The sequence below is a fragment of the Chiloscyllium punctatum genome, chromosome 44 (genome assembly GCF_047496795.1).
Source record: "Chiloscyllium punctatum isolate Juve2018m chromosome 44, sChiPun1.3, whole genome shotgun sequence".
NCBI lineage: Eukaryota > Metazoa > Chordata > Chondrichthyes > Orectolobiformes > Hemiscylliidae > Chiloscyllium > Chiloscyllium punctatum.
The window spans coordinates 15,114,092-15,138,067 of NC_092782.1; the positions used below are offsets into that span (position 1 = coordinate 15,114,092).

The following is a 23,976-nucleotide window of genomic DNA, read 5'->3' on the forward strand; positions in this document are numbered from 1 at the left end:
CTAATCATCACCCCTTGATATCCAATGGTCTTACCATCACTGAATGCCCCACTATCAACATCCTTGATATTATGATTGATCAGAAACCCAACTGGACTCATCACATAAACACAGTGGCTACAAGGGCAGCTCAGAGGCTAGGAATACAGAGGTATGTAACAACCTCCTGACCTCCCAAAGCCTCTCCACCATCTAAAAGGCAGAAGTCAAGAGTGTGAGAGAATACTCCCCACTTACCTTGATAAGTGCAGTTCCAACAACGCTCATGAATCTTGGCACCATCTGAGACAAAGCAGCCTGGTTGATTGGCACTAAATCCACTCCTTGCACCCTCAACACTCAGTACCAGAAGTGCGTATCATCTACCAGATGCACTGCAGAAATCCACCAAAATCCTCAGAAAGCATCTTCAAACTCATGATCACTTCTATCTAGAAGGATAAGAGCAACAGATAGATAGGAACACCACCCCTCACAAGTTTCCCTCCAAGCCACTCACCATCCTGACTTGGAAATATATCGCCGTACCTTCTTGTCACTGGGTCAAAATCCTGGAATTCCCTCTCCATGGGTATTGTGGGTCAACCCACAGCAGGTGGACTGCAGTGGTTTGAGCAGGTAGCTCACCACCACCTCCTCAAGGACAACTAGGGACTGGCAATAAATGCTGGGCCCAGCCAGCAACATCCACATCCCACAGGTGAATAAACAAATCCATTGCATGTGGTATGACAGTGGTGTAGTGATAAGTCATTATGCTTTGCATAGCTTACAATATGATTTTATAATAACCAGAGGAAAACAAGTCTTCATATTTGAGGTTATGCAAAACGATGCTGCTTGACTCATAATTCACATCAAATTCTGTTTACCTATCAACCTGTGCTCACTGATTTACATTGACACCTGGTCAAGAAACATTTTGATGTTAAAATTCACACACTTGTTTTTAAATTCTTCCATGGCCTCACCCCTCTCTATCTCTTTAATCTCCTCCAACACCTCAATTCTCTGAGGTATATGCATTCATTAAATTTTGATATCTTAAACACTATTGTCATCAGAAATGTGTTCTCCAGAAATCTAGAGTTGCAACATTAGACCAAATGGTTTAAAGTTCTATTTACTTTACATTCCTGTTTTAACGGAAGAAAATTAAGCCATCTTCTCTTGACAGTCATAGGCATTTTCCTTGCTGAACGCCCCCCACTATCAACGTCATTGGTTACAAATGGGGAAAGATTTAATGCATCAAGGCTGCATCTCATTTCCCTCTTCCCTGCATATGGAACTGTGTATTTCCCCAATATAAAGAAAACAATAACAGGGCCATATCTATGTGAAGTTTGTGAAACAAAATACATTTCAGAGACATGATGCACACATGGTTCCAGCGATCGTCTAAAGACTGACATCTCTGGAGTTTGCTTTGAAGCCACGTTGACAATGTATACTCTTCCAACAAAAGATAACTACAGTCCAGATTGATACATCCTCCTAACAAACTGTAGCTGCAGTTCAAACAGAAATTATTGGAAATTATGAGGTATTTGTGTGACTTTCCTTTTCATCAGCAGCACATATAATAAGCAGACAATTGAAATCACCTATTTACTACTACCACAAAAAAAATGAAAGTACCCCGCTGGGTTACGCCACATGTGAGGAGAAATACATTTTGATTTGGTGCATGGAGTGTTCAATATTAAATCTGGCCCTAACTTTACACCTATTCCACAACTTCAACTAACTTGTCAGAGGTGACTTAGCATTCTCATCTCTTAGTCAGAATGAGGATTCAGGTCCGTTTCTAGGAATTGAGCTGCTACATTCAGTATGGTACCAAGGGTATGCTGTACTGTTAGTGGTGTTGTCTTTCAGATGAAATACAAACTAATGCCCATCTGCCCTCTCAGGTGGATGTAAAAGATCCTTTTGGCACCATCATGAAGAACAGCAGTTGACTTCTCTCCAGTTTCCTGGCCACTATATCAATTTGCTCTAGTAGTTTTTCAGGTAAAATGTGGATTTCCAACTCACTGGCTTGCCACCAAATGGCTATAGGCTGCTGCCACTGCCCATCAGAAGTTTGAGGCAACATATCTGATATCTTCCAATTATCATTCAAGCCAAGTACCTCAGAGTTAAGAACTTGTTAATCTACCCTCAGGCAGAATGTTAAAAATCATACAACACCAGGTTATATTCCAACAGGTTTAATTGGAAACACACTAGCTTTTGGAGTGTTGCTCCTTCATCAGGTGATAGTGGAGGTGATAGTGGAGAATTTATAGCAAAAATTTACAGTGTGATGCAACTGAAATTATACATTGAAAAATATTTTGATTGTCTGTTGAGTCTTTCATCTGTTCAAATACCATGAAAGTTTCACTTCTTTTATGTGTAAATCACAAAACCTTTTTTAAAAAAGTTGCATTCTCAGGTTAGCTGTTAACAATGGGTGATAGCTAGACAACATGTTGAAGGTACTGGATTAGTGGTGCTGGAAGAGCACAGCAGTTCAGGCAGCATCCAACGAGCAGCGAAATCAACGTTTCGGGCATGTCGAAGGTGTTGGTCCCCTGTGTTTTCTGTCTATACCATGACGTTTAGATTGATTCTAATCTAAAAAGTGAGATAACAGAGTTTTACATGAATTCATGCAGTTTTTGAGCAAAGTACAATGTAACTTTGCGAGTACAAATTCACCTCACAAAATATATGTGTGTGTCTGTGTGTGTGTGTATAGTGCAATGGTGGTCACCTGTACTGTGACATGAACCCAAGATCCCGGTTGAGGCCCTTCCTATGGGTACCGAACTTAGCTATCAGCCTCTGCTCGGCCACTTTTCTCTACTGCCTGTCCCGAAGTCCGCCTTGGAGGATGGTCACTCGAAGATCCGAGGTCGAGTGTCCTGGACCACTGAAATGTTCGCCAAGTGGGAGGGAACACTCCTGTCTGTTGATTGTTGTGCGGTGCCCATTCATCCGCCATCGTAGCCCTTGCTCGGTTTCCCCAATGTACCATGGCTCCAGGGCATGGTACATTGGGCATGAATGGGCACCGCACAACAATCAACAGACACAGGGGGCTAACACCTTCAACATATTGTCTAGCTACCACTCTAGCTCAACAGACAATCAAGGTACTTTTCAATGTATAATTTCAGTTGCATCCCACTGTAAATTTTTGCTATAAATTATGTGTTTTAGGATTGAGTCCTCTAATATCACCTGATGAAGGAGCGACGCTCCAAAAGCTAGTGTGTTTCCAATTAAACCTGTTGGACTATAACCTGGTGTTGTATGATTTTTAACTTTGTACACCCCAGTCCAACACCGGCATCTCTAAGTCACTCATGCAGAATGTATGTAAGAACATTTGAAGGAAATTGGGAAGCTTGTCTAGGTGCCAAATGCCAATCTTAACAGCTTTGAAATGTAAATTATCTTTCTAATTCATACTTGCAATTCAAATTAATTTTCTTATAATTCAAAGTCAATATAGTAAATTATAAAAATCAACAGCAAAACAATCAAACCCACAATATCATTTCAATAAAGAATCGAGCTCAACGACTGAACAGGAAAAGAAGTTTTCAAAGTTTAAAGTAGGAAAAAAGATAAATTCTGCAATACCTGTATGGGAATGCACAAATTTTCAAATCTTTACTTTTATATTGCTAGAATCAGCAGATTAGTGTATCACCTGGATATGTGTTATATAGAGAAAACCCATCACTTAAATTCAATCCAAACTGGTTGTGGTGTTCTTCATTAGTGCAAGTCTATAAACTAAGGATTGTAATTGTATCACAGAGGACAAGGTAGCCACATTCACTGACAATCACCTTAGGTCATTATCTGATGAAGTGGTAACTCCTTATGCATGGGTGACTATTTGGTCATGAAAGTTCATGTGATGTTGATCAGTCAGTTTCACAGCTGTTTCTCAGGCCTCTAAGAAGTGAGCTGTCCTTTTACTGTTGAGGATTTAGGGATAGTTTATAGCATGTGGGCTGCTGAATAAGACTAGTGTTTAGAGAAAGTCATTTGAATATAAAGGCATTGAACAACCCAAAATATACCAAATCTCACATTTACTAGAAATCGTATAGCCATTGATAAAACTACTTAAATCTGCCTGGATGTAACAATTCAACATATTCATACCCTTGATCTTGTTAGTCGAATAGGCTTTATTTCTTCATCAGGTAATTGTTTGCTTTCAAGAGTCTGTTGCTCTTCAGGCGTTTTTTGTTCTTCATGAACTTTTTGTTCTTCAGGTATTTTCTGATCTTCAATAGTTTGGAATTCCTCTCCCTCTCCCTGTACCTCAATATCCTCATGCATATCCTGCCTAATTTCAACTGCAACAAGTTTAGTTTTAAAAGCTCTCTGATGAGCATTAAATGCATGGCTGCGGCAAGATATGTGATCATAATCCGTATGTAAGATCCGCACAGCTATATCACTCATTGCCAATGGTTTAGGGAGTTCAAATTCCAAATGGTAATTGACAAATGCGTAGCCTTTAAACCTGTGAGAAAATCAGAAATTATTTTTAAAAGTCTTTTCTTCTGCAATAGCAATAGACAACAATAGTTTGTTAGCCAACTTAGCCTAAGTATTAAAAGTTATACTCAAAGAATCCAATATCAAGTGGATTTTACACAAACAGTTCAGTTACTGAACAAGACTAGCCATGGTGTTCAATTACAGCAACCCCCTCAAGTGACTAACTGACAATTGTGAACAAAATAAACTCAAGTGGCTAATATCTTCTTCTATAATAATGAAAATTAGCAGTGAATTGCAATACCTCAGTCATGACCCACTTGTGCTTCTTCAACATCTAATAAGTTCCCCAACCATCATACTTATCAACATTTATTCTGGAGAATGTACTGCTTCTGCAAAATTTCTTACCAACAACTGCAAACAACCCAATTTAGCTGATGGGCTGAACTGCCCAGAAAAATTGTGTATATGCTTCGAAGTTCACTTCAGCAGGAGACAGAAGTGAAAACTTAGCTAAAACAAAGTTAAAATTTCCCTCTCAAAAGATGTTAGTGAAAATGCGCTAGTGATGTTTTAAAGCGAATATATCAGGGCAAATTAAGATTACAGAATCAATTGACTCGATCTCTGTGGCAGGAACCAAATTTTTAGAATCCCTGCAAAACCATAATTCCCTGGTGTTACACATGCCCTGAACTCAAGCATCTTATTCTTAATGATTTTGGCATTTAGGTTTTAGGTAATCTCATCTCTTTCACATTTAAACCTGATAGAGGTTTACAAAATTATGAGAGGGATAGATAGGGTAGATGGTAAGAGGTGAATGGGAGAAACAGATGTGAGTGACTGGTTTCAGTTTTAGAAGGAATATCATTGAATTAAAATGGCCACATTGACCGACCAACCAACCAACCAGGTTGAAGCAAGCTTCATGAGACTACCAGTAAATAAGACCCAGTCTGAACTGAAATTAACTTGTCATCAGAGTGACTGATTTCACGAAAATTGCCTCAATCTGGTTGAGTGGTCAATGTGGCCATTTTAATTCAATTTTTTTTCTCTTCTAAAACCATTTTAGCCCTTGAGAGGTTCCAGCTATTAAAAGTCAGATGATTGCAGTTAAACACTGTCATAATAAGGTTACGTTCCATAGGTCTTTCCCAAGTCTTCAACATCAGTTTAGGGTCAGAGATATTTGTGGAGGGTCCTGAGGTGCAAAGGAATTGGTTATCAGAAGTTTACATTTCCTGGGCAATTCCTTCATTATAAGATTCTCATGCCAAATCTTCCATAAGGTTCTGAATCTTGCAGTGTATGTCAAAGCTCCAACAATCTGGAATCCATAGGATTTGTGGAGCTATTGTTTTTGTTGACAATTTTTATATCGACTTAACTAACATGTAAAAATGGTAAACTGAATATGAACTTTACTATTTGCAAATTTCAAATTTATCTGATACAAAACTTGAACCGAGCAATGATTATGGAGACTCATTAATATGCAAATTTTGGATGATCACACACTGCACTAAGATCGCAAACAAATTCAAGAGTCCAGGGAATGTAAAGACTGGATTTTCACTGTTATGCTGTTGGGTCGAGACAGTATACTTAACAGCTCTTCGGATTTGCCTTGGGAAAATATAAACCTAACGGATAGGGATCTTTGTTCCAAGATGTGGATGCGGATGGAGTCAATCCAATTTGGATTGAGGACAAGGACTACCAAATGTAATAATTAGAAAATCTGCCTTGGTTCTCTAGAATCTTGTCCCATTTGTTTTCTTATATATTCACCCCTTTAGTTCAAATTTCACATATTGCTTACACTGTAATTCACACCCAGACCTAAACATTCCAAATCATGATATTTCACCCATCCCCATAGCCCCTTATAGACACTATATCAGCTTGGTGTAAACTCACACTAATTTATGACCATTACCCTTTGCTCTCACATCATCCATGCCAATTCACCAATCTATCATGGACACATTTCAGAAACCGTGAGACAGTGACATAACGTAAATATCTAAGTTTATCTATTATGGTCTTTACTGTATGAAAAGGTCATTTATTTACGCACATTGGGTTATGCTGTGGTTTTCTTGGTTACCTAGAAAGAAACACCAGGTAACACATAGTGAGGCCTAGTGGTATTATTGCCATACTGTTAATCCAGAGACCCAGGTAATGTTATAGGGACCTGAGTCTAACTCTTGCCATGGTAGATAGTGGAATTTGAATTCACTGAAAAAAAAGTCTGGAATTAAGAGTCTGATGATGACCACAAATCCATTGCCGATTGTCAGAAAATCCCATCAGTTTTGCTAATGCCCTTCAGGGAAGGAAATTGCGTTCTTATCTGGTCTAGCCTATATGTGACTCCAGACCCATAGCAATGTGATTGACTCTTAACTACTCTCTGGGCAATTAGGGATAGATAATAAATGCTGGTCTAGCCAGCAATGCCCTCATCCTGTGATTAAATTTTTAAAAAACTCAAATCTGTGGACAGGCCCTTGTGATTCAACTCATTACAACTCCACTGTAAACCATAAATGATTGCAAAACAGCTCAAAATGTTTGTGACTGAACTGCATTATAAAGATATTGCTTTATGGTTGAATGAGTTCAATAGAATGCTGAGTAGGATGTGCGCAAAGTGTTATGTAAACAGTGGAAAATGCTAAAAATCCATAAAGGTTTCTTCTGAAAGGGAGCAGGAACATTTACAGGTAAGACTGAACCTCTTCCATAACAATAAACTAGATTAATAACGGAGAAGTGGTCTGTGAGGCAAGTCCAGAAACACAGACTTTTACTGTAGTAGATGCAGCTCATATTCATTTAAATTAAGCATGCAAAGGGAATAGAAAAGACTCTTAACAGATGGGCAGAACTTAGAAGACAGTTGAGGAAGGGGAGAATTTAAATAAACTAAACAATGTGAGTTTATCCAACCTCTCCTCCTGTCTAAAACTCTCCAGACCAAACAACATCCTGGTAAATCTTCCCTGCTCCCTCTCCAAAGCAACCAGGTCCTCCTGGTAGTGTGGCGAGCAGAACTGCACACAATATTCCAAATGTGGCCTAACTAAAATTTTGTGGAGCTGTAAAACAAAGAGAAAGAAATGTGCAGCAGCATTGGGCCAGAAGAACCTTTGCGCATTGCTCCAGTTTGGATGATTCAGGTCCTTACTCCCTCAACATCCCCAGGTTTCAATGGGAAATAATTTGACATTCACCTGCAACAATCTGCATACCTGGGATTTTTGTTGAAGTTTGCCCACAAACAGAGAGTGACATTCTCATCAGTAACCACTTCTTGCATATTTCCAGTCTCAATGTCAACAAGATCAATGGCTTTCTAAAAAGAAATTCATTTTTTAAAAAAAATGCAATGAATCTTTCAATGATTTCAAGGAATAATGTTGTCCTTGAAAATAAGTGTCTGCCAAATCATCTCCTTAACTTAAAACTACAGTAGAAAATGACAAACATCAAAACCATACATGTCACCTGTGCATAATAACATGACAAAATGACCAACAATTATCTCCATCATTTTTAAATAAAAACAGAATATGCTTGAGAAACTCAACACAGTTGGCTGCATCTGTGGACAGAGAGAAAGAGAGTGAATATTTTGACTCCAATAATGTTTCTTCAGAACAGAAATGTCTGGAAATTTATGTTGACTATGTTTTGAATGAAGGTGGAACAAGTGGCAATGGTGTTCAGAGTAAAAGACAAAGGGAAGGTTAATGGTATTAAAGGGGACATGTAGATGGGGAAAAAAGGTTTTAATGATAGATGTGAATTACAAAATAATAGGTCTGCTATGCCAGAGACCAAACTCATGTTATCAAAATAATGAGTGGGGGTGGGATATATTGGAAATGGAAGATAACATTCATGGTCTGCAGTTCTGGAACTTAATGTTGAATCCTGAAGAATGTAAAGTGCCTAGTGAAAAATGAGATGCTTAGATCAGAGTAGTGCTGGAAAAGCACAGCAGGTCAGGCAGCATCCGAGGAGCAGAAAAATCGATGTTTTGGGCAAAGGATCTGGACCAGGTGGGCCAATGGGCTGAGAGGTGGCAGTTGGAGTTTAATTCAGATAAATGCGAGGTGCTGCATTTTGGGAAAGCAAACCTTAGCAGGACTTATACACTTAATGGTAAGGTCCTAGGGAGTGTTGCTGAACAAAGAGACCTTGGAGTGCAGGTTCATAGCTCCTTGAAAGTAGAGTCGCAGGTAGATAGGATAGTGAAGGAGGCGTTTGATAGGCTTTCCTTTATTGGTCAGAGTATTGAGTACAGGAGTTGGGAGGTCATGTTGCGGCTGTACAGGACATTGGTTAGGCCGCTGTTGGAATATTGCATGCAATTCTGGTCTCCTTCCTATGGGAAAGATGTTGTGAAACTTGAAAGGGTTCAGAAAAGATTTACAAGGATGTTGCCAGGGTTGTAGGATCTGAGCTACAGGGAGAGGCTGAACAGGCTGGGGCTGTTTTCCCTGGAGCGTCGGAGGCTGAGGGGTGACCTTATAGAGGTTTACAAAATAATGAAGGGCACAGATAGGATAAATAGACAAAGTCTTTTCCCTGGGGTCAGGGAGTTCAGAACTAGAGGGCATAGGTTTAGGGTGAGAGGGGAAAGATATAAAAGAGACCTAAGGGGCAACCTTTTCACGCAGAGGGTGGTACGTGTATAGAATGAGCTGCCAGAGGATGTGGTGGAGGCTGGTACAATTGCAACATTTAAGAGGCATTTGGATGGGTATATGAATAGAAAGGGTTTGGAGGGATATGGGCCGGGTGCTGGCAGGTGGGACTAGACTGGGTTGGGATATCTGGTCGGCATGGAGGGGTTGGACCGAAGGGTCTGTTTCTATGCTGTACATCTCTATGACTATGACTCTAAAAGCTCTTCATCAGGAATAGAGGCAGGAAGCCTCCAGGGTGGAGAGATAAATGGGGGAGGTGGGGCTGGGGAGAAGGTAGCAAAGAGTACAATAGGTGAATGGGGGTGGGGATGGAGGTGATAGACGATAGACAAGAGGTGCAGGATTAGGCTATTCTCCCCTTCGAGCCAGCACCACCATTCATTATGATCATGGTTGATCATCCTCAATCAGTATCCTGTTCCTGCCTTATCCCCATAACCCTTGATTCCACAATCCATAAGAGCTCTATCCAACTCTTTCTTGATTGGTCAGAGAGGAGGGTGGGGGAAGGTTGCAAAGAGTACAATGGGTGGATGGGGGTGGGGATGGAGGTGATAAGTAAGAGGGGAGAGTGAAGCAGATAGGTGGAAAGGGAGATTGGCAGGTGAGACAGGTCATAAGGATGGTGCTGAGCTGGAAGGTTGGAACTGGGGTAAGGTGGGGGGAGGGGAAATGAGGAAACTGGTGAAGTCCACATTGATGCCCTGGGGTTTGAGTGTTCCAAGACGGAAGATGAAGCTTTCTTCCTCCAGGCGTCGGGTGGTGAGGGAGCAGTGATAGAGGAGGCCCAGGACCTGCATGTCCTCGGCAGAGTGGGAGCGGGAGTTGAAATGTTGGGCCACAGGGCAGTGGGGTTGATTGGTGCGGGTTTCCCGGAGATTTTCCCTAAAGCGCTCTGCTAGGAGGCGTCCAGTCTCCCCAGTGTAGAGGAGACTGCATCGGGAGCAACGGATACAATAAATGACATTGGTGGATGTGCAGGTAAAATTTTGATGGATGTGGAAGGCTCCTATGGGGCCTTGGATGGTGGTGAGGGAGGAGATGTGGGCACAGGTTTTGCAATTCCTGCGGTGGCAGGGGAAAGTGCCAGGATTGGGAGGGTGGTTTGTTGGGGGGCATGAAACTGACCAGGTAGTCATAGAGGGAACGGTCTTTGTGAAAAGCGGAAAGGGTTGGGGAGGGAAATATATCCCTGGTGGTGGGGTCCGTTTGGAGGTGGCAGAAATGTCGGCGGATGATATAGAACATAGAACATTACAGCGCAGTACAGGCCCTTTGGCCCTCAATGTTGCGCCGACCTGTCACACCAATCTGAAGCCCATCTAACCTACACTATTCCATGTACATCCATATGCTTGTCCAATGACGACTTAAATGTACTTAAAGTTGGCGAATCTACTACCGTTGCAGGCAAAGTATTCCATAACCTTACTACTCTCTGAGGAAAGAAACTACCTCTGATATCTGTCCGATATTTATCACCCCTCAATTTAAAGCTATGCCCCCTCGTGCTCACCGTCACCATACTTGGAAAAAGGCTCTCCCTGTCCACCCTATCTAACCCTCTGATTATCTTATATGTCTCTATTAAGCCACCTCTCAACCTTCTTCTCTAGAACAAAAACAGCCTTCAGTCCCTCAGCCTTTCCTCGTAAGACCTTCCCCCCATACCAGGCAACATCCTAGTAAATCTCCTCTGCACCCTTTCCAAAGCTTCCACATCCTTCACCAGAACTGTACACAATACTCCAAGTGTGGCCGCACCAGAGTTTTGTACAGCTGTAGCATAACCTCATGGTTCTGGAACTCGATCCCTCTATTAATAAAAGCTAAAACACTGTATGCCTTCTTAACAACCCTGTCAACCTGGGTGGCACCTTTCAAGGATCTGTGTACCTGGACACCGAGATCTCTCTGCTCATCTACACTACCAAGAATCTTACCATTAGCCCAGTACTTTGCATTCCGGTTACTCCGACCAAAGTGAATCACCTCACACTTGTCTGCATTAAACTCCATTTGCCACCTCTCAGCCCAGCTCTGCAGTTTATCTATGTCTCTCTGTAACCTACAACATCCTTCGCCACTACCCACAACTCCACCGACCTTAGTGTCATCTGCAGATTTACTAACCCACCCTTCCATGGCCCTCATCCAGGTCGCTTATAAAAATGATGAACAGCAGTGGACCCAACACAGACCCTTGCGGTACACCACTAGTAACTGGACTCCAGGATGAACATGTCCCATCAACCACCACCCTCTGTCTTCTTTCAGCAAGCCAATTACTGATCCAAACTGCTGTATCTCTCACAATCCCATTCCTCTGCATTTTGTACAATAGCCTACTGTGGGGAACCTTATCGAACGCCTTACTGAAATCCATATACAACACATCAACCAGTTTACTCTCATCTACCTGTTTGGTCACCTTCTCAAAGAACTCAATAAGGTTTGTGAGGCACGACCTACCCTTCACAAAACCGTGCTGACTATCCCTAATCAAATTATGCTTTTCTAGATGATTATAAATCCTATCTCTTATAACCTTTTCCAACACTTTACCAACAACTGAAGTAAGGCTCACTGGTCTATAATTACCACGGTTGTCTCTACTCCCTTTCTTGAACAGGGGAACCACATTTGCTATCCTCCAGTCTTCTGGCACTATTCCTGTAGACAATGATGATTTAAAGATCAATGCCAAAGGCTCGGCAATCTCCTCCCCGGCTTCCCAGAGGATCCTAGGATAAATCCCATCCGGCCCAGGGGACTTATCTATTTTCACACTCTGCAGGATTTCTAATACCTCTTCCTTGTGAACCTCAATCCCACCTAGTCTAGTAGCCTGTATCTCAGTATTCTCCTTGACAACACTGTCATTTTCTAGAGTGAATACTGTCGAAAAATATTCATTTAGTGCTTCCCCTATCTCCTCTGACTCCACACACAACGTCCCACTACTATCCTTGATTTGCCCTAATCTTACTCTCGTCATTCTTTTATTCCTTAAATACCTATAGAAAGCCTTAGGGTTTACCCTGATCCTATCTGCCAACAACTTCTCATGTCTGCTCCTGGCTCTTCTGAGCTCTCTTTTTAGGAATGCAAAGGTTGGTAGGGTGGAAAGTGAGGACCAGGGGGGTTCTGTCCTGGTTACAGATGGAGGGGTGGGGTTTGAGGGCGGAGGTGTGGTATGTGGATGAGATGCATTGGAGGGCATCTTCAACCACGTGAGAAGGGAAATTGTGATCTCTAAACAAGGAGGTCATCTGGTGTGTTCTGTGGTGGAATTAGTCCTCCTGGGAGCAGATACGGCAGAGGTAGAGGAATTGGGAATACGGGATGTCATTTTTGCAAGAGGTAGGGTGGGAAGAGGTGTAATCCAGGTAGCTGTGGGAATCTGTAGGTTTGTAAAAAATGTCAGTGTCAAGTCGGTCATCATTAATGGAGATGGAGAGGTCCAGGAAGGGGAGGGAGGTGTGAGAGATGGTCCAGGTGAATTTAAGGTCAGGGTGGAATGTGTTGGTGAAGTTGATGAACTGCTCAACCTCCTCGCAGGAGCACGAGGTGGCACCGATGCAGTCATCAATGTAGCAGAGGAAGAGGTGGGGAGTGGTGCCGGTGTAACTACAGAAGATGAGCTGTTCTACATAGCCGACAAAGAGACAGGCATAGTTGGGGCCCATTTGGTCTGGAGGAAGTGGGAGGATTTGAAGCAGAAATTGTTAAGGGTGAGGACCAGTTCAGCCAAACGAATAAGAGTGTCAGTGAAGGGTACTGTTGGGGATGTCGGGAGATGAAGAAATGGAGGGCTTGGAGGCCCGGGTCATGGTGGATGGAGGTGTAGAGGGATTGGATGTCCATGGTGAAGATGAGGCGTTGGGGGCCGGAAGTCTTGGAGAAGGTGGAGGGTGTGGATGGTGTCTCGAATGTATGTGGGGAGTTCCTGGAATAGGTGGGATAGGACAGTATCGAGGTAGGTGGAGATGAGTTCGGTGGGGCAGGAGCAGGCTGAGACAATGGGTCAGCCAGGGTGGTCAGGCTTATGGATCTTGGGAAGGAGGTAGAATCGGGCGGTGCGGGGTTCCTGCACTACGAGGTTGGAAACTGTGGGTGCTGCTCATCAAGCTTGCATTGGGCTTCACTGAAACACAGCAGCAAGCCTAGGTACCCTCAGTGATATTACAGATACGTACTCCAGTAACATAATCTCAGCACCACTGTAACTTATTGACCACCCTATGTTTTATAAAATACAATTATTTTCATCACGCTTTCTCCCATAACCCTAATAGCTTAAATTTACTTAAGGACAAAACCGTACTTCAAGATCTTTCCCTCCTCATATTCCTGCCATTGGTATAATTCAAAAAAGAGAGTTTCCAAACATTACAAACATTGTTAATAATTGATCTACCAGTCTCAGTAAACCCTGCATTAGGTATTAATACGGTAATTGTTAATGCCATAAAAACTGAAAGAACTGTGAATGCTGTATATCAGAAACAAGAACAGAAATTGCTAGAAAAGCTCAGCAGGTCTGGCAGAATCTGTCAATAGAAATCAGATTTAACATTTCGAGTCAAATAACCCTTCCTCAGAACTGATGGTATCTAGGTAAATGTCAGTTTATACGCAAAAGATAAGGTTGCGGGGGAGAAGGTGAGGAGTAAATGATAGGTGGGGATAAAGCCCAAAGAGAGATAGAAGAACAGTTGGACAGACAAAGAAGTGGATAATGATCTGGCTAGGAAGGTAATGGGGCCTGTTAGTCGCTAAGAGTGGGCTGTGTATAATAGCAGACAATGTGATAACAAGACCTGGTGTGTGGGGTTCGTGATAGTGACATGGGAGGGCCCTTGTTCTAAAGCTGTTTAACTTGATGTTGAGTCCAGAACGATGTCGAGTTCGCAAGTGGAAAATTAGGTGCTGTTCTTCCAGCTTACATTGAGCTTACTGGAGCACTGCAGGAAGCCTGAGACAGAGATGTTGACCAAAGAACATGGCAGTGTGTTGAAGTGGCAGGCAACTGGAAGTTCTGGGTCTTTTTTTACGGACAGAACATTACCATTCTGCGAAGCAGTCACCCAGTCTAAGCTTCGTTTCCCCAATGTAGAGGAGATCACATTGTGAACAGCAAGTGCAGTAGACTAGATTGTGTGAAGTGCATGTAAAACACTGCTTCACCTGGAAGCCTTGGATACTGAGGAAAAGGGCAGTAAACAGGAAGGTGTTACACCTTCTGTGGTTGCAGGGAAAGGTGCTATAGGCCTGTGGAGAGGTGTTGGGAGTGAAGGAAGAATGGACAAGGTTGTCCAGGAGGAAACAGTCCCTGCAGAAGACTGACAAGGGAGGAGAGTGGAAAGATACTACGAAATTGGAGAAGGTTCAGAAAAGACTTATCAGGGTGTTACCAGGGAGGGTTTGAGTTATAAGGAGAAGCTGGATAGGCTGGGAAATTTTCACTGAAGCATAGGAGGTTGAAGGGTGACCCTATAGAGGTAAACTCATGAGCAGCATAGATAAAGCAAATAGCAAAGGTCTCTTCCCTAAGGTGAGGGAGTTCAAAGCTAGGGGGCATATTTTTAAAGTGAGAAGAGAAAGTTTTAAAAAAGTTTTAAAAGGCACCTTTTTTACACAGGTTCGCATGAGGAATGACTACCAGAGAAAGTGGTGGATGTCTGTACATCATTTAAAAGATATTTGGATAAGTACATGAATAGGCAATATTTGGAGAGATATAGGTTAAACACAGGCGAGTGGGACTAGCTTAGCTTTAGAAAATGGTTGCCATGGACTAGGTGACCAAAGGGTCTGTATCCATGCTGTATGACTCCATGACTTTATAATCTGAATAATTTGCTAAGGCATCTACCTTTAGGAGGATATCAGTTGCTTTATCATTTATATTGGAGAGAAGTTCCTGAAGATCCCAAATGGTCTGTTGATACTGGTCTGAAATTCCCTCTGGCAACTCATCAGGTGGAGTGTCACGTAATACCATTTCCAATTCATCCAAAAGCTGTAACACATTTCATGACAGTCACAGGGCGGATTTAAATGTTGCCTTCATATACAGAACTCAGAAGCTTTTGTTAAATACTTCTAATGTCTAAATGAAATGACTCAATATATAAGTAAGAGAATAATCTGAAGAAATAGAACTGTTTTGAAAATTTGTTTCTGGAAGCAACCTTTACTAGTTTCACCTGTGCAAGTGCAGGTGTAAAATCTCTAACCAAGCAAGAGAGAGTGAGAGAGGCCATGCCAGTTTGAAGAGCTTGTCTCAAGGAGGAAAGATGATGTGCATGGAGCAAGCATTAAGAAACTTGAATCCACAGGAGAGAGAAAATAGCAAATAGCTTCTAAACACCATATAAGGGGTGAGAGCTGACCTCTGAGGACTTTACAATGTAGTGATCACTATAGCCAAATTTCCATCAAACTGCAGAATTCCTTATAGGTACATTGGATATAAATGCCTCCATGAAGAGTTCAAAGTATATTTCTTTAAAAATTATATCCAACCTATTATAAGGACAGATACACATGGGTGATTTGCAAACACATGGTTTTGTGACAATGCAACTAGTGTTTATTTTTTGTTGTAGTGGATTAATATTGTGATGATAAACCTAATCCTGACACTCTATCATCTTCAACCAATATATAAGCAATTCAACACAGGAAGATAAATTCAAAATTTGGAGAACTACAGTCACTAAAGCTTTCTACCAATTAGTTTTCTGTCATGTCATTACTACATTAACTGATAGGTGATCAATTGCTATGATTAGTCAACACCTTCACAATCAAGGATCATCTACCAGGATAGTGAATATAAACTAGATAAAATTGATCTACCTATCAAATAGTAATTCTAAAATTGGTAGTTTATTATTGCGTCCCAGTGTTCCATTGCATGAGATGAAAGGAAACAAAGCCTAGAGAGAAAGAAACTTGTTTTTTTTTCCCCAACAACAATCTAAGGCTGACAATGTTTATTGAGTTAAGTGCTTACCTGTAATATTACTCTCCCTCCTTCAAGCAAAGTTTTTATATCTGTATTTGGATTCTCCTTTGAAAGGTTTATGAAAGTATTAATCTCCTGAGGTATTGTTGGATCAGGAGTGCCATCGCAGCGCATGTAACGTTGCCACTGAAGGAACAACAAGTAATAACAACAAGAGGTTGCTTATTTAAACATTGATCATTTGGATCAAATATTTAACATCACAATCTAAAAGGTGATGCTGCAAACTGAAAGGAACAGAGTGCCTTTTTCATCAAGGAACATCATAATTTGTTCTGAATTTTAAAAATATTAAAAAAATCATCACTCCCATTCAATGTCTGATGCTGCCCAGTCACCTTGTGCTCTTTTGGGCTTTCTCCACTATTAAATAGATAGCTTTGCTGAATATAATAGAAATTTCTATATTTTGCATTAAAAAAATCATAATTTGTTGTTAAAATAACAATCATCCAACTTTCTGTCATCCCAGTTTTGAAGATGAAACGTCTGCTCATCATGATCATAAAGAAATGCTTTCACAAACAACTTGTGTTCAAATTAAAGAACATCTGAAACTAAACAACTAGATTTGTGAATTACCACATAAATGGCAAAACTACATTTCCAAATTTCAGAATTAAAAATTCTTCAGTCAGTCCCCCAGCTCCAAGTGTGCTTTATGCAATGATTGCAAGCAGATGTAGGCCCAAAGTTTCCTTATCTCTATACCAGGCTGGTTCCTAACTGTCAGAATTTCATGGGTTTACAACTCACTCAAAAGACTTTGTCACAATAGCCAAGCTAATGCTGCAAAGCATTAGGAACTGGAGGGTAGGAACTGGAATGCACCATCTGCAAGTATGCTGGAGACGGAATAAACTATTCATTCCCAATCTCTATGTCTAAAAATATTGACATGAATGAGATGGTCAGCAGTGTCTGGGGCAGGGGAGGGTGCAATTCAAGCTCACCTCAACAGCTTTTTGAGAGACAGAGTTCCAGGTTTTCACTATGCTTCCTGAGGAAATGCTTCCTGAACTGTTTAATTTTTAACTTAAGGTTATGTTCCCTTGTTCAGGGCTTTCCCAATAGAGAAAACATTGTCGATATAAACTATTACTTTCAGACACATTAAATGTATAAATCTTATAAAACAAAGGCAATTTACAACAACACTGCTTTCATATTTAAGTGTTCAACAGACCTAATCTTCTAAAATCAAGGGAATAACAGCCTACACTAGGCAACAATATTGAGAAACATTACCTTCTTCATTTCTCTCTGGCTTTTGTGCACCTTCTGAATAGTAAGTCTATTTCCTTCCAAAATCTGGTAAAGTTCAGGTAGTTCAAGTTCTTTGCGTGCTTTATCCTATTTTGATGTGAAAGCAAATCAATCCATATCAGTTATATTATAAGAAATTGCTCGGGTGTATAATTTAAATTTAATCGAAACTCAGTATAATTTTCTAGCACTTCAAAAGAAAACATTTTAAGGAACTGTTGTTTGAGAGCTTGCGAAATACTCAGTATGTCATGCATAATATGCAGTCACAGATTTCTGTCCAATTCAATTCAACTTGGCAGGAAAGATTGATTTTCTTTGCAATAAAAATCTTACCATTTTAAGTCAGTGTACATATTATTACAAGCTAAATAAATTGTGAAGACATCAGCTGAACTCCCACTGGTTTGCTTATGGGTAATCCTAATCCTAATTCTAGAGTATATTCATGGTGAATAGTTACAAAGATGCCTGTCCCTTTGAAATGGCAGCTCAGTCGGTCCTATTCGATATGTTGTCTCTACAGGGGTAGAGTTATGTTAAATAAATATAACAGGCTTTAAACAAGTGAAACCTAAGCTTTTCTGGATATCTTTCTCCCTAAAGCCACCAGCTCCATGAACCCCATCCTCAAATAGACCTCCTTCACAAGATCAACACTTGGGGTGGCTCAGTGACAGTGGCGCTGTAGCTAGCACTCACAGCACCAAGGACCCGGATCAATTCCAATCTTGAGCAATCTTGAGTGCAGTGGAGGCCGGGACGCTAAATGGCTTCAAGGCAGAGATTGATAGATTCTTGTTGTCTCGGGGAATTAAGGGCTACGGGGAGAATGCGGGTAAGTGGAGTTGAAGTGCCCAGCAGCCATGATTGAATGGCGGAGTGGACTCGATGGGCCGAATGGCCTTACTTCCACTCCTATGTCTTATGGTCTTATCTTAACTGCCTGTGCAGTGTTTGCCCATTTTCCTCGTGTCAGTGTGGGTTTCCTCCTGTTTACTGCCATAGTCCAAAGATTAGGTGGATTTTCCATGTTAAAAAAGTTCCCCATGTGTCCAGGAATGTACAGATTAGGTGGTTTTGCCACAGTGAAAACTGCATGTGGGGATATGGGGATAGGGTGGGGGAGTTGGTGCAGAATTGATGGGCCGAATGGTCTCTTTTTGCACTGTAGGGGTTCTATCATTCTAATAAACAGGTCAAGGTAGGAGACCTTTTTTTAAAGTCTATTTAAGCCCCACTGAAAGAATTTCTTCTTGCCCTAACTCAGTTTTCTCTTTCAGTCCCTTCCTACCTGCACCATGACCCTTCTGATGTCTTCTGGTTTGTGAAGAGGTTGCATCTAAACACCTTCTTTTTACTGCAGATATCCAATCACACCACATCTCTACCTCCACACCATTCCCCCCAACCCAAATGCAGCTCCCCACGACTTCACCCACATCCTCCAAATCAAATGTATTGGCAAGGTACACAGATGGCTGCAAGCACTGCCTACCCTTCATGGGGTGTGTCCAAACAAGGCCCTTTTCCTCACTTTGTATATTAATTACTGTAAAGTTGCTACTTCTAGCTTTTTCCCTGAAATAGAAAACGTTATCGAGTTTGCTACCAATTTCCACCTTTCTTTCACCTTCCATTTAGCCCATCTCCAACCCTTTACTTTCCTTCCTTGATTTCTCTGATATTCACAATAAGGTCTCTGATTCCTGCAACTATCTTGAATGCACTTCCTCACATCCTGCTTTCCCTATCCCTGGCTCTGTCTCCATCACATTTTGTTTTGAAGATGCAACCTTCCATACTAGTGCTTCCCATATCTCTTTTTTTCTTTAACCCCAAGGAATTCCCTGACTACATGTGACAAAACCCACAGGTTTGTCCAGTTCATTTCATGCAACATCCCAGCCTTTTCCTGCCTTCCCATAATTCATTTGCTTCCCCCTCCTTAATTTCCATCCAGCAGCTCTATATTTAACACATAACCCTCTGCCATTCAACCACTCTGTGCATAAGGCCACTCGGTAAAAACAAGGACTGCAGATGCTGGAAACCAGAGTCTAGATTAGAGTGGTGCTGGAAAAGCACAGCAGGTCAGGCAGCATCTGAGGAGCAGGAAAATCGATGTTTCGGGCAAAAGCCCTTCATCAGGAATACAGGCTGAGAGCCTGAAGGGTGGAGAGATAAATGAGAGGAGGGTGGGGGTGGGGAGAAAATAGCATAGAGTACAACCTTTATCCCCTCCCCCACTCACCTATTGTACTCTATGCTACTTTCTCCCCAGCCCCACCCTCCTCTCATTTATCTCTCCACCCTCCAGGCTCTCAGCCTGTACTCCTGATGAAGGGCTTTTGCCCGAAACATCGATTTTACTGCTCCTTGGATGCTGCCTGACCTGCTGTGCTTTTCCAGCACCACTCTAATCTAGCATAAAGCCACTGCCAAACAAACATTTTCCTGTACCATTCTAGAATTTAGAAGTCACATTCTATTCTGAACACCCTGGTCCACTCCTTAATCACCCCCAACATTCCATCTCCTTCTCGTTACACCTTTCCATGCAAGCATAAGAAATAGAAACTTGCTCTTTTATCTCCTCTCTCCCCATCCTAGGCCCTAAATACTTCTTTCAGGTTAACTAGCTATTTACATGTATACCTTGCAATTGACTATAGCACTTTTGCTGCTCACAGTTCAGTTTCATCTTGACAGTGGTGTCTAATGGAGATTGAGTCACTACTTGCAGAACACCTGCTTTCAATTTGTAAGCATGGCATGAGCTTCTGCTCATATAACATTTTAACATTCTAAACTCCCACTCTGAACCTCTTTGTCTTCAATCTGAAAGGTTCCAACGAAGGTCAGCGTAAACTTATAAATGATGAAAAGGCACTTTATAACTCTTTCAGTCTTAGCATTAATTCCAACAATTATGAATCATAACCTCTGGCCTCATTTTGCCAATTTTGATTGATCTCACTCATCTTTTTTTTCCACTTTCAGACAGTATCCATTCATCTGCCATGCACTCTTCATCTAGAAATATTTTCTGTTTCTTCACTCATCACATGACTATTCTCATCAATCTTTCACTGTCAATCCTTGTGTCATTTAATCTGTTTTTTTTTAATTTCAGATTTCTAATTGCAGCAAAATTATGCTTTTCAGGTATTAGTGAAATTCAAACTCCTCCCCTTGGCCTGATTGTCATGGTCACAGGAAAGGCAGACTTGACTGTTCATTATCTCTTCTCTAATCTCTTTGTAAAGAACAGTGCAGTATTATTTCCACTGCACTTTAAATCCAACCCTTACTGGTTAAGATTACTATTGGTCCACAAACGACTGAGATTGGGGATACTGGCAGTGACCATGGATAGATGGCAGACATGCTGAATGATTATTTTCCTTCAGTGTTCACAGTAGAAAAGGAGGATAGCTTGCCCAGAAGTCACAAGGAGATTAACAGAGGATCAGGGACAGGGTCTAAATAAAATTAGCTTAAGTAAATAATCAATAGTGTGGAAATTAATGGAACAAAAAGTGAAAAATCCCTAGGACCTGATGGCTTTCATCCACAAATGTTAAAGGAAGTAGCAGAGCACATTGCCATTGTCCTAATCATAATTCTTCAGACTTCCCTATATTCTGGAGTTGCACCTCTCAATTGGAAATTTACTCCTATCTCTCTGCTCTTTAAGGAGGGTTACAGAGGGAAAGCAGGGAATTACAGACTAGTTAGCCTAACATCTGTGGTGGGGAAATTGTTGAAGTCTATAATCAAGGATAGGGTAACTGATCACTTTTTAAAATTTCAGTTTATCGGAGAATCAGCATGAACTCATGAAGGATAGGTCATGCCCGACAAGGCTCAGAGTTTTTTGAAGAGCTGACAAAGGTGGTGAGACAGTGCTAAGTCGATGGACGTTTTCTTAAATGGACTACCAGAAAGAAGGCTCTTGATAACAAGAGACTGTTAACTAAAATAGAATCTCATGGAATTGAGGACAAAGACATGGATAGGAAACTAGTTGAATGGCATGAAACGGGGAGTTGAAATGATGGGTAATTTGCAGGACATGACTGGTAGTCTCCCTCAGGGATCTGTGTTGGCATCTCAATTATCCACAATATTCATTAACAACTTAGATAATAGGATAAAAAGTCATATATCTAAAATTGGTGACACAAAATTGGGCACTGTAGACAGTGCTAATGACAGCATTGACAACAGCATAAAATTCCAAAAGAATATTAATCGATTAGGTGAATGGGCAAAGCTGTGACAGATGGATATTAATTAAGTAACTGTGAAGTTATCCACAGAGACCTATCAGGGTATTTTTTAAAAGGCACCAAGTTAAGTACTGTGGAGGTCCAACAAGATTTGGGGGTTCAGGTATATAGACCTTTATGCCACAAACAGGTGTAGAAAATATTCAAGAAGGCTAATGAATGCTGGTCTTCATGTCTGAAGAGCCGGAGTATAAGGATACAGACATTATGCTGCAGTTTTACAAAACCCTAGTTACACCCACTTAGAGTGCTGTGAGCAGATCCGCCACCCCACCTTAGAAAGGATGTTTTATGCCTGAAGTGAGTTTAATGCAGGCTTTCAAGGATGAGACCTGACTTCACGGGTTAAGTTGTGAGGAGGGATTACACAAACTAGGTCTTTACTCTAGTATTTAGAATGTTAAGGATTGAACTAATCAAGATTTTCAGGATATTAATAGGAAAAAACAGAGTAGATAGAGATAACCTGTTTCCACTGGTTAAAGATTCGAGAATCGAGGGTGTAGTCTTACAGTTAGGGCTGGGCCATTCAGGACAGATGTTAGAAAGCACTTCCACACAGAAAGTAGTGAAGGCTTGGAACTCTCTTCCTCAAACAGAGGCCATGCTAATTCAATTGTTAGATTCAAATCTGAGACAGACAATTTTTAGTTAAGCATGGATATCAAGGGATATGGGCCCAAGGCAGGCATATGGACTTAGGCTACTGATTAGGCATGATCTTATTGATTGATGGAGCTGGCTCGAGGGGCTGAATGGTCTACTTTTGTCCTATGTTCTGGATGTATAGATATCACTTCCAGTGTCTTTAATTTATTTTTGTTTTAACTACTTAGTATCTCGGTCTTCCAGAGATCAGTTTTATTTAAAGAGTTTTTAAGGTCAATGTCCAACTTACATTTTGAGAGTTCAGTGCTGAGTATTTTAGCTATCAGGATCTCTATGATTTAGAAGTCAGTGTATTGACTACAATGGTACACCTACATTGAATTCCGGGACACTCCATACATTCCAGAAAACTTTGCATGTAGAAAGTGCCATCAGTTGCTTAAGCTCAAGGAGAAGTCTAGCCAGTGTATAGAATTTGGATTGTTTCAGGAGGTGATCACCACATATGTTCAGAATATTACACAAAGTTAGGGAGAGAGTGACTACTAGACAGAATAGAAGGCAGACATAAGTAGTAGAGGAATTCTCCAAAGCCAGTAACAACTAATGGTAATTTAAGGGACATTTCCACTTTCATACCCTCTGTTGCAATTTTGAGGCTGACAGGAGAAGATTTAGGAGTGGAGTGAAGTGCAATAAATTATCCTGTTTCCACCTTGGGCCATCAAGGGCTCCCGTTTCCCAATGGGGGGGCTGCCCCTTAAGTTCTGGTCACCCCCAGGTATTTTCTACACCCTCAACCCTAGTATACATCACCATCTCCGAACCTCACTCCAACTGCATTATCATTGTCAACTTTCATGGCCACCGCCTTAAAAAATATTATTAAATTTGGTCAAGAAGATTTTCTCCTTTGAAATCCGTGCTGACTTTTCATTATTGTGCTTTTTGTTTCTATGTGCTTTTCTGGAAACCAATTAGCCTAGTTGGCTCGACGCCTAACACATCGTTCAATATGATATCAACAGTGCAGATTTGATCCTCATTTCAGCTGAGGTCCACTTGGTGCATAAACTGTGTCAGGTGACCCTTGCCTAGTCATGATTTGGAGATGCCGGTGTTGGACTGGGGTGTACAAAGTTAAAAATCACACAACACCAGGTTATAGTCCAACAGGTTTATTTGGAAGCTCTAGCTTTCAGAGAGCTTTACTCCTTCATCAACCACCTGTGGGGTTATCTTATGCATAGATGGCGGACGCAGTCCCATTTCCTTCTCTATACTCCATTCTGGTAATGCCTCGCACCCAGTCAACAACAATTGTTGTGTAGGGAGTGCTAGATGAAGAGAGAAATTGAGGTTTTGGTTAAAGAAAGAATGGAACATGGGTCCGGTATAGACAGCAGAGATCGAGTGAATCCTCACAAGAGTATAAAAGCAGTTGGATGGAAGTCAGGAGAGTGAAAAGGGGACATGAGATAGCTTTGGCAAATAGGGTTAAGGAGAATCCAAAAGGATT

General features: G+C 41.3%; 1 protein-coding gene across 3 annotated transcripts in view; it reads right to left on the reverse strand.

Annotated features, from left to right (window-relative positions):
• dnai7 (dynein axonemal intermediate chain 7) overlaps positions 1-23,976 on the reverse strand; it is an 82,346-nt gene that overhangs the window by 41,751 nt on the left and 16,619 nt on the right. For 2 of the 3 annotated variants that reach the window (XM_072562320.1, XM_072562318.1), the window contains 5 exons: positions 17,536-17,640; positions 16,276-16,413; positions 15,130-15,276; positions 7,788-7,891; positions 4,174-4,540 (listed from right to left, as the gene is read on the reverse strand). In XM_072562320.1, coding sequence (XP_072418421.1) covers positions 4,174-4,540; positions 7,788-7,891; positions 15,130-15,276; positions 16,276-16,413; positions 17,536-17,640 — 861 coding nt within the window. Of the gene's footprint in view, positions 1-4,173; positions 4,541-7,787; positions 7,892-15,129; positions 15,277-16,275; positions 16,414-17,535; positions 17,641-19,051; positions 19,110-23,976 lie in introns of those variants that run through there. The other variant, XM_072562321.1, reaches the window with a different exon arrangement.